The sequence below is a fragment of the Calliphora vicina genome, chromosome 5 (assembly GCF_958450345.1).
Source record: "Calliphora vicina chromosome 5, idCalVici1.1, whole genome shotgun sequence".
Lineage (NCBI taxonomy): Eukaryota > Metazoa > Arthropoda > Insecta > Diptera > Calliphoridae > Calliphora > Calliphora vicina.
The window spans coordinates 109,959,082-109,971,154 of NC_088784.1; the positions used below are offsets into that span (position 1 = coordinate 109,959,082).

Sequence of the window (12,073 nt, forward strand, 5' to 3'; positions counted from 1 at the left end):
AGAAAGCTTTAACGGAATAAAATTTAATTTTAAGTTGTTTTTTTTTCGTCAAATTCTTTATTAAGTTTTAAAAGCTTCAACATTAATAACAACCAACTTTTAAGCTTAATTGCTTAAAGCTTTCCAAAGCATCAAGTACAAGTTGTCTACCAAACCATAGAAAATTTATTTTGTTAGTTTTCCATTATCATGAGCTTTTACTGTAGTTAAGTGGCTGTAAGAATGTTGGTACATATGAAACCATGACCACAATTATGTGGTTTAAATAGAATTGTTACCAACTAATACTACCAACTGAAAAAAAACAACTAAGTACAACAACAACAACTGGCACTACTAAGGCCACACTGACTAGGGCGACTCACAAAATAGAAATAATAAAAACTAAACGACAATAAGATGGTAAGAGGTATAAACATACTTGAAGTTTAAGAGGCAGTTTAACAAACACTTGCAACAAAACTACTTTATAAAAGTAATAATACGAACGAACAACAATAGGAATAATCATAATACAAGTATGTATTTAGTTAGTTAGTTAGTATGTAGTAAAAACATTGTTAACTTAAAATTAGCTATTTCCTCCTGACTTAAGCCAGAAGATGTTGTACATTTTCTATGAAAAGAAATAAATTGTTTTTTTAAGGAAATCATATTTTTTACAAGTGCAAAACCCAATCAAATCTATTTAAACCTATAAGACACGCTTAACTATACAAACTTATTTTTACTTTTGCTTACCAATCCACCAAACTTCTTCACCAATATGCCATCATCATCCCTTTAATAACACAACCTCGTTAAAATCTGGTATCATATTTACATTTTTGCTGATGTACCTTCATTTTTTCACGTACGAGTAGTAGATTATCGCTTATTAAACATGGCACAAATGCCTTCTGTGGCAAATATGACAACTGCCGCGTACTTAAGTAGTGGCATTGGCATTAATTATTATGCAACATCGGCTTGCATGTTGCCACCAGTCCAAACAACTTCACAACAGCAGCAATCGACAGCAGCTGGCTCATCATCGTCCAATTCGGCTGCTATGGCTACTACCATTTGCCAACAGTTGCCACAACAGCAGCAGCAGCAACAATATCCCTATATGACATTGCAACAACAGCAGCAACTACTAACGCAACAGCAATACCATCAGCAGCAACAGCAAATACTGCCAGCTGATTCGGGTCTTCGTCGTCGTTTATTTGCTGGCTTTCGTCCCATGTCTGGTTTTGGTCGCATACGTTCTCGTTCATCCCAGCATCGTTCAATATCATTGCCTGAAAGTAATTACATTGTAACATCTTTTCTTCTTCCTCTCCCCCCTCAAACAATTCTTTCTCTCAAATTGTTGTCGTGTCACTCTTTCTGTGTCTCTTATTTTATTTAATTTACAACCTTAATACTTGAAACGCTGTCGTCATGTCGTACTTCTAAGTATTTTCTCTTTTTTTTTGTTGTTTAAGTTCGAACCAAATTCCTGTTATTTTGTTTTAAGTGTAATTTTTTTTTTATTAAAATAAAATTTGTAAAAATTAATACCCACGGCCACACAAAAATCACCTCTACCACTTCAAAAACAGCAATGAATCTTCGTTGTCAAACTCGCACTCGAAATATACTCGTATTTAGATAGTTACAAAATATTTTGTATTTTTTTTTTCAATAAAAATCTTTGTGAAATTGTGTGAATGATTGTCAGCTCGCCTTCTTCTTCATATATATATTATTTTTCTCTTTGGAACACCTCCAGAAATGTTTGTTCTTCTTTTACTTTTTTTTTAAACTCAAGTTTCATGAGCTCAGTCAAAATCATCTTCTCCATGGTTGTTTCAATAAATGTTTTAAGAAAGATTTTCTATATTTTTTTTTAGATATTTGTTCTAGTTTTTGATGTATGGTTGTTGTTTTTACTTTTTTCTTTTTCCACAGTATATTATTTGATTTAGTTTTTTATATATTAGTTTTTCTTTTGTTCGATTTACTGTTTGATTTAAGTTTAATAATGAAAAATGTTAGTTGCAAGTGTGTTTACTGAAGAGGAAAAAGTTATTCCATGATTTAAGTTTCTTTAAACAAACAAACAAACAAAGCTGTTCAAGCAAGCTTTCATTAAATCTAAGCTTTAAGCTCAATACTTTGAAATTATTTAATAGTTAATTGAATAATGCTTCCAATAGTTAATTGAATAAAGCTTCCAAAACTATATTGAATTATGGAATAGCTTTTATATTATTTTTTAATAAATTTAAATTTTTATAGTTTTAAAAGCATGAAGTAATTCCTTTTAAATTAATTTATATTTTAAGCAGCAATTATTTGAACTACTTTATTATGTCTTTCTAAAAATTAAAAATTATTAAATACAACATTCCTAATTTATTTGTAACAATTATTTCCCTAAAACTCATTTACACATTATCTAAATATATGATGACAAATCACTTTCTTATTGCGAAAACTAAAAATCTATTTGAAATCTCTTAATCCCCAAACAATTTTAGTTTATGGTGAAATACACATGATACCAAAACCACTCACTCACTTACTCACTCACTCACTGAATTCATTTATTCCATACCCCATATGCAGCTCATGTCGCAAACAGATACAGAAACAGCTAAAAGGAAAAAGGAAACATGAAATAATGAAAATCAAAACTGAAAATCATTTAAACCAAAATATGAAATAAAACATATATATTTCATATTTTAATGGTGTTGATACCCCAACATCCTTCACCACTCGTCGTCATTAGCCAGTCAGCCAATCAGCCCAGACCACCAGACATACATCATTCATCCATTAGTTGTTGTTTCTTATATACAATTTTATCTTTGTGGTCGCTGCGTAAATCGGACTTTATCGTGCAACTCTCCTCCTACGCTCTCCACTATATATATCCACATTATGTCACATTTTAAAACTGCCAATTAGTTCTTGACCCAGTTTTATGTTCTGTTTTTTTTTCTTGCTGTATTTTTTTTTTTTTTTGAGAAATTAATGATGAATTGTTGTTCATTTTGGTTTTTTTTTTAAATAAAAAAATGTTTAAAAGATTTTTCGTAAGTTTTTTGTGTGTTTTTTCTTTTTCTAATTGCATTAAAATTAAATTAAATAAAATGCATTACAATGTTTAATTAGTAAAAGGGGCAGAATAAGCTTTAATTTTATTCTCATGACCAAAATCACATTTCATTATTAAGGTTAAGAAATAGGCCTTAAATGAAAAAAATATGGAAGATTGAAGAATGGAAGTTTGCAAGTAGCTAATTCTAATTTTTTTTTATTAGTAATCGAATAAATTATACGATTAAAATTTTAAAATCAAATAAAATATTAAAAAATTGAGAAAATTTTTATATTTTTTTAATAACTAACCGATTAAATTAATCGAATAATTTTTCAAACCCCAATAAATCTGAATTTTTCTAGAAATCAAAGAAATTATAGGATTAAAATTTAAAAAAAATAATCGATTACATATAAACGAACCGATTAAATTAATCGAATAATAATTCAACCTCGAATAAAATGTGAATTTTTTAGAAATCTTCTAAATTGATTGAATAAAATATTTCAAAAATTCTTGACAGCTTTTCCATTTAGATTTTTTAAATATTTAGAAATTTTATTTAAAAAAACCAGACAAATTTAATCGAATTATATTAGAAACTATTAAAATATTAAATTCTGAAAAATGTAATAGATTTTACTTCTTTTTTAAAGAATTTTTTTATAAACGAATAAAATGTGAATTTTCTTTAAATAACTTGTTAATTATAATTTATTAAAAATTTGGAGAAAAAAATATAAACGAACCGATTAAATTAATCGAATAATAATTCAACCTCGAATAAAATGTGAATTTTTTAGAAATCCTCTAAATTAATCGAATAAAATATTTAAAGAATTCAATTTGCCAAGCTTATTTGAAATATTTAAAAATTTTATTCCAAAAATTGAAAAAATAATCGATAAATTATTTTATACGATAAAATTATAATGGAAACAAATAAAATGTAAAATTTTTGAAAAATGTAATTTTAAAGAAGCCTAATAAATTAATCGAATAATTTTTCAAACCCGAATAAAATATTAGCGGAAATCCCCCTTCGTTGCAAACTACCCCTGTAAACCTTGCATATTATCTAGGATAAGTGCTACATTTCTTGTTGTGGTATTGCAAATATAGCACTTATACAAGGTTTGCTGAGAAAATTTGAATGTGAATTTTGTCGAAATAACTTGCTAATTGTAATTTTTAAGGATTTGGTGAAAAAATCCTTTCAATTAAATGGAATTAAATTATCAATCAATTTTTTTTTTTTTTTAATAAAAATCTGAAATCTCTTAATTGGTTATTAAACAAGCCGAATAAATAACCGATTAAAATTAATCGAATATTTTTTCAAACCCGAATAAAATATTAAAATCTAAATTTTCTCCAAATAACATGTTTATAATTTTGAAGAATTTGTTGGAAAAATCATTTAAATCAGTTAATATTTTAGACTTTTTTTAATCGAACAAATTATCCGATTAAATTTTTAAAAAAATAATCGATTACATATAAACGAGCCGGATAAGTAACCGATTAAAATAATCTAATAATGTTTCAAACCGGAATAAGATGTGAATTTTCTAAAAATAACTTTTAAATATTTGGTGAAAAACATCATCTAATTTTATGAAATAAAATATAATTTTATTTAGATTTTTTAAATATTGAAAAATTTTATTTAAAAAAATTTAATCGATTGAAAATTTGATAGATTTTGTTAATTTTTAAGATTTTTATAAAAGAGCCGAATAAAAAATTAAACGAATAAATTATTAAAATGTTTATTTTCACGAAATAACTTACTAATTGTTATTTGTAAGAACTTGCTGAAAAAATCCTTTTAATTAAACAAATAAAATTATCGATTCATTTTTGATATTCGAATAAAATATTTAAAAAATGTTTTTTAACATTCTTTTCTATAAAATTTCTGAAAATTTTTTCAAACTTGTTCGAATTAAAATCTGTAATCGATTAATTGGTTATTTTATAAATATATAAATGGCTAAAAATATAAGTTTGCTGGAAAAAAAAAATAATCGCTTTAATTTTCAAAGAGTTTTTGGCGTAAACACCGAATAAAATATTAAAATCTTAATTTTCTCGAAATAACACGTTAATTATAATTTTGAAGAATATAATGGAAAAATCAATTAATATTTGAGATTCGAATAATAATTTTCCATACATTTTAATCGATTAATTTTTAAGATTCAACGAATAAAATTAATATTAAAAATATACATGTTTCTATAAAAAAATTTCATATAAGCGAATAGAATAAATTAATCGATTAAAATAAAAAAATTAAATCGAATTATTTTCCATTCCTGAATGAAAAATAAAATTCTCTCTATATATAATCAGAATTATATTTGTAAGAATTTTTAAAAAAAAAATTAATCGATTAATATGAAAGAATCGATTTAAATATTTTAAAGGATATTTTAAGATGTTTCTATTCGAATAAGAAATAAATTTTAATCGAATAAGAAATGAATAACATTTGGAAAATAAGAATAATTTCCATATTTTAGAGCTGGAATATAAATTTAGTTTTTCTTTAAAAAGTCGTGAAAAACATCATAAAAGTATTCAGTAAACTTCCAGCATTCTAAACTCCCATAATTATGACACTTTTTAATTCACCCAATCAATAAATTTTTAGTTGTTATTTTTGCCCCACGTTCCTGATTTTACCACCTCCAAAGCACCTTTTTTCAATCACATCAATATTAATTAAAGCGAAAAACACGTATTCCTAAGGGCGTTAAAACGTCAAAGACAAAACAATGAGAATGTTAAAAAAAACAGCAACTCCTGTTGTTAAATCCTTGTCAAATGCATTTTTTTCTATGGAGATTTACTAGATTTTTAACTCCCTCTTGCTGCTTTGGTAAACGTAATGAATCCTTTAGTTTCGATAAATGAAAGAAGAAAAAAATTCTAAAGCAGCAAAAATAGCAGGAAGGAAGAACAAAAAACGCATTGAAAACAATAACAAGAAAATATAAAGAAAATTCAGTAAAATTGATTAATTACTCAAGGAATTGCAAAAAAAAAAGAAAAACTGGGAGATTTCTATTATTATTTTACAATTTTTTCTTATTTATTTCGTTTTAATTACTGAGATGGGTATGATGAACGTGATAGGAAAGGAAAGCGGAGGTAGTGGTTAATTATGAGGATGTTAAATTATGGTTGGGAATTTATAAAAAGTTGGCAGGTATTTGAGGTTTACTACAAAATTATTGGGAAAAGAAGTAATTGTATATTTTTAAAGCAGTGCTCGCTACTCATAGCCATAAGGGACCAAACACAAACTGTTGTACATTTCTGCACAGTAGGTATTTGAAAATGAGTGCAGAGTACATTAATTCATATTTATGCTTTATGTTCTCCTTGTGCAGCACACTGTTTTAAATACTTGTTTTGTTTTTTCGAGCAACCTTGATATCGATGTAAAGAACTTGGGTGGCAAATAAGTTTTGTGGCATGAATCATTCAAAGTTTAAAACTTATTGTAGGGTTTCAATGAAAACTTTTCATATTTTTTTTCGATTCGTTACAACTTTACATGAATAGTAAACTTTTTATTTCAACAATATTTTTTTTATTTCAACATTCTGTTGCTCTGTATTTGTTTCTTACATTTCCATGCATACTAGCAAAACCTCAAATTATACATAATTATATTTGAGTAATAAAGAAAAAAAAAACAAAAACGTAAAAACTGCAAGATTTGTCACATCAGCATTTTTTCATGTTTTTTGCTGTGTGTTTCTTTTATTTTTTTTTAGAAACAAATATAATTTTATATTTATATTTTTAGCATTTCATTCAAACACATAAATTTAAGTTTGAGAACATTATTCTAGTTATTATATTCAACATCATCATCATCAACAGCTTTATAGTTTTTATGCAGTTGGAGGAAAGAAACATTCCTCTTTTCATATCAGCTACATAGATACATACATGCATATCTATCTACATACAACAAATTTAACTTCCTTTGCTGCTGCTGCGTATTTAGTCCTGTACTGTTGTTTTTTTAACTGTTACACGTTTTTGGTTTTTCACTGCTGTTGGCAGCAAGGCTTGACTTCATTCATCATCACGTTGAGGATGATGACGATGAGGTTGCTGTTGATTGCACAAAGTGTGGTTTAATGTTTTTAGTGCATGATGCCTGAATGTTGTTTTTAATTTTTGTTTTATTCTGCCACACTTTTTAAGACCCTCAAAATTCTGTTTTTGTAACTGTATTTAAAGCTGTGTTTTTAGGTCCATATATTAACGTTCCTTTTTTTCTTTTTTATTTAAATTTTGTTAGTTTTCTGTTTTATTGCTGCTCTAAAGTTTGAATGCAGTTTTTTTTTTTTTGTTTTTTTGGTTGCTTTTGTTTTTATGCTGTTTCATATTATTCATGAATTAATGAATGATAATGAAGTATGCCGAGTTTTACTTTCATTTTATTTCTTGTCTACTGTTGTTGTTTGTCTGAATGCGGTTTTATGTCACATTTTTTTTTCGGCCGCATTTATAGTTTAAGCTTTTTCCGTTGCATTTTTGTTGTGTAATTTTTATCAGTTTCTTTTCTTTTCATCTTTTAGCAAGTTTGTTATGTTTTTTTCTTGCGTTCTTTGTTTTATGGATTTTCAAAAGATTTTCCTTTTTTCATTGTGTTAGTTTAAAGCATTAACAAAAAAAATAGTATATAGTTTTAAATTTTAGTGTTAAAAATATTAAAACAAACTCTAACTGTGTTGAAATCTTTTATAAACAACTAATCCAAATATTGCACAATTTTCAATTGGAAGATTCGACATTTGTTTTGATCTTAATTCGGTTTTTGGTTCTCTACGAGCAGAATTATAAACAAACATGTCTTCATATTCATTTGTCTCAAAAAAACAAAGCAATATAGCCACCTGTGGACGTTTGCAATCGACTTAAATCAATGGTCGGCATAAAAAGAACATTGAACCTGTATTTTAATATTATATTATGCATTTCCTTTCTCTGTTCTAATCTGACCAGCTATTGATTGAGATTTGTGTTTCTTTTTTTGATACAGATCACATTTGGCCCTGATAACTATGCGTGCCGATCACTGATTGACATTTTCCCTACACGAATGTCAACGAAACTCTTAAAGACATATAAATGGGAAACCAGAATTTTAGGCAGCAAATGTAACTCATTACAAGATATTTAAAAAGATTATTTTAGCCTTTATACGGATTTAAACAACTCATTACTTTGGCGTCACCATAACAACAAGTTACATATAATGACTGTTATAACTCAATGACAGTAATGACTTATAGAAGTCGTTATAATCGAGACCATTCACTGACTCATCAGTTATGAGTGAGTGAGTGAATGAATGAGTCAGCCCTTGTATTTTTAAATATATGATTTTTAAAGAAAGGCCCAAAAAGTCGATCATACGTATACTTTAGTAACTGTGTGTAGATGTGAAGGCGTGTACACTTCCACTCGGAGACCCATAGTATCCCTTGTGATACCCTTTAGAAATATAAACCGGTGAGAACTTGAAATGAAGAGAAGAAACGTAATTGGAGAGAAGAAAAAATAAGTCAGGTGACATAAAGATAAATAAAGTGAAAAAAATCAGTCCCAAGAAAAACGAAGCAGGACACGATATATGTATAGACTGGTATTAACAAAGTCCTGTTACCTGATAAAGCCTAATAGATTTTCTACATCACCCAGTTCAGGGGTCCCAGCCATTTTTTTCTGAGGCCCTGTATTCTAGGACATTTAAACAGAATATGATCCTTTGTTTCTAGTTGCATAATATCCCATTTACCAATAAAAACTCAAATTGAGCAGAACCCGGTTATCACTCCTACTAAAGACTTGAGGTCTTTCCTATCCAACCCAATTAGTATTCTGGTTGCCTTTACATCCAACTGTGCAAATAGCCATGGACACTCTGCAATCCATCCTACTACACCATTATTGGTTCGTAGAGACCCTGAATATTTTTAAGATCAACCTATAATAGTGGCATATAGGAGGTTTAACTTTTCAGGCCCTTATTAATATAGTCCAGATTGGAACCCTGTCTGCTTAGTTCATCTGCTATATAATTTCCTGAATGCTACAGATAAATGAACATAGATCGGAAACTCTCATGTCAAAGACCTAACTCAGTTAGTAAAAAAAAACTATGCGAAAACAAAAAGTCTCGTATGAGTGATTGATTTGAGAAATTTGTTTTGTTTATGTGGTTTTCTAGTTTCCGCTCTATATGTATTTCTCTACACAACCATTCATATGAAGTCACAAACATATATTTGTTTACTGTAACCATCTATATGGTTGATACAACCATGTGAATCGTAAATTAACCATATTATGGTTACCAGAATCATGTAAATAGTTACTGTGACTATAATATTGTTAAACATTTTGTAACACTATTTAAATGGTTACAGTAACCATGCCCAATTATATTTTTTCTCTGCGTGTATGTTCTCTGGTACCCAACACACTCTAATTGTATATAGTTCCAATAAAGCTTCTAGAACCCTCTTAATGTTCAGCACTATGGCATTTCAAAGCCCTCAGTTGTCACAACAGACCCCTCTGGGATTCTGGAAGACGTTGGATTCGTCTGGGAGTCTCCATGACACACTGATGTCCTCATCTACTACATAAACTGCGGCTCTCGTGCCAGATTACATTTTGGACCCATCAGTGAAAACTGCACCCCCTTCAAACAGCTGTTCAGATCCAACATTATCGACCCCTAACATCGATTACGACTAACAATTCTAGGACATAGAAGAGATTAAGATTTGAATATTTTCTAAAAATTATCTGGAAACTACATACACAATTAACTTAACAAGAGTTAGAATGCTACATTTGGCTGATCCATATCAAAAATATCCTTTACTTCATACTAGAATTACAGACTTTACAATGGTCACAATCATTTGAGTACGATTATCGCAAATCATTCAAATGTTCACCTATTACTTAGTTTGAAGCAGTAAAACCATCCTTCTCGAAGTTACGAAGATTTATCTATCGAGTTTATGTTAACTATTACAAAGATTCGTTATTTTAAAAATTCTGTACAATTCCGAAAAATAGTTAATTGAGAATTATTCTCGAAAAATTTTATTCGAAAATGATTCGCATTTGTGGGTGGGTTCTGTCAACTTAAATAATGTAAAAAATACACCAACTACATGCTGGCTTATACACATTACAACAACAAGCAAAGTAAAACAATCGGTTTTAAAATTTATTTTAGTAAAAAGCATCAAACATTTTAGTTTATAACTTTTTTGCTACTAAATTGATTTTCTTGATTTTCAATACCAAACTTTTTAGGATACTGATAGAGATTATAGATAAATCTCATTCATTTTACTGCTGTATTTTAGATATAATCGTGTTTTACACTGACATATAATCAGACTAACATAGCTAAATCAACTAAAAATACATTAATTATATATGTATGTACTTTGTAACATCTTAGTTGACGAAGATTCCGAAGGTTTTGTGTAGAATCATGCTTAAATTTATTATTCGTTGATGGTTTAAAATTAAATTGTCTTTAAATAGAAATAACTTATTTTAATTTAATTAAAAAATTCTAATTGAAAATTGTGCAAAACTAGCAATAATATTAAATAAACAAAACTAAAAATAACTCCAAAACCTGAATACCTCTACTAATCATGCAATGATATTGTAAATGATGCTTACTGATGAACCTGCATTCTAAGTAATCTACAGCAACGTACTAACTTGCAACAAACGAAAATTAGTTTTTCAAAAAAATAAAGGAAAAAGCCAAGAACTACCAACAAGTTTTTTTTTTTTAACAAATTCCTCCAAAAAATAGAACAACAACAAAACATTATTAAAAGAAATCAATTTTCTGCTTATCCCCCCCCAAAAAAAAAAAAAAAACTTTTAGCTGCTGCCGACAACAAAGCCAAGAGACCTTTCGGAGAACCTTTAATGTTGAATAAGAAAATTTTAATGAATTCTGTACCAGCAGCAGGAAGAAGTAGAGCATCAACAGGACCAAGGATAGCAACGACAGCATTAACGGAAGCGAATACGAAACCTGTGAAAAAAGTTCGACTAAAAACTTGATAAAACCCTCACAGCCCCCACCCCAGAGGAAACCTTCCCATACCTAGTAGAGTGTCTTTTGTAAGATCTGTAATGAAAAAGAAAAACCTTTACCTTGTTACAAAAAAAATTTAAATGTCCTGTGTTAAAAAAATATGAAGTAAAGCCTCAGAATAAATAGTTCTTTTAGAAAATATTTAAAAAGTAAAAAAAAAATAAAATTTAAAACAAAATAAATTATTTTTAATTTTGTATTTTAATTTAATTTGTTTAATTGAATTATCACCTAAATTCATTATTTACTTTCATGCAGAGATTTCCGTTTTATTAAATTATTTATTTCATAAACATTTCATTCACTAAACCCAGCAACATTTTATGGTAAATGAAGAGAAGAAAAGAAGAATTTCAATTTGAATTTATTTAAAAACAAATATCGGAGAATGTAATTATAAAGATGCAATGAAATATGATAAACGACCTTGCGATAAAATGTACTTGGACATATCACTTGTGCAAATATTGAAATGCATCAATAAATTTCAAACAAAATATCAAAAACAAAATAAGTTTCTTTGGATTTGTCACAGAATGAATAAAATCTGCCAGATCCCTTTCTTATAAAGTGTAAGAACTACAAGGTGGCGCAAAAGTAATCCTCCTATCCGAAAATGCTATACATTTGCGATTGGCCCCTAATGTCAGTTCTGTTTTGACATGAACTTTTGTTGTTAATTTCCTTCCCTCTAGTGGAACTATATAATTCTACTACTATTTCCATAATTCAGCCTAAAATTATGCCACATTTTTACACGTCATGATTTATGAATAGTTTATGCAAAGAAATTAAAATTCTTGGAATATTCTTGA

General features: G+C 28.0%; 1 protein-coding gene across 1 annotated transcript in view; it reads left to right on the plus strand.

Annotated features, from left to right (window-relative positions):
• The window catches only part of LOC135960871 (uncharacterized), a 339,112-nt gene extending 327,593 nt beyond the window's left edge, over positions 1-11,519 (plus strand). The window contains exon 14 of the mRNA XM_065512271.1: positions 11,043-11,519. Coding sequence (XP_065368343.1) covers positions 11,043-11,224 — 182 coding nt within the window. The 3' untranslated portion in view covers positions 11,225-11,519. The remainder of the gene's footprint in view (positions 1-11,042) is intronic.
• The last annotated feature ends 554 nt before the right edge of the window (positions 11,520-12,073 follow it).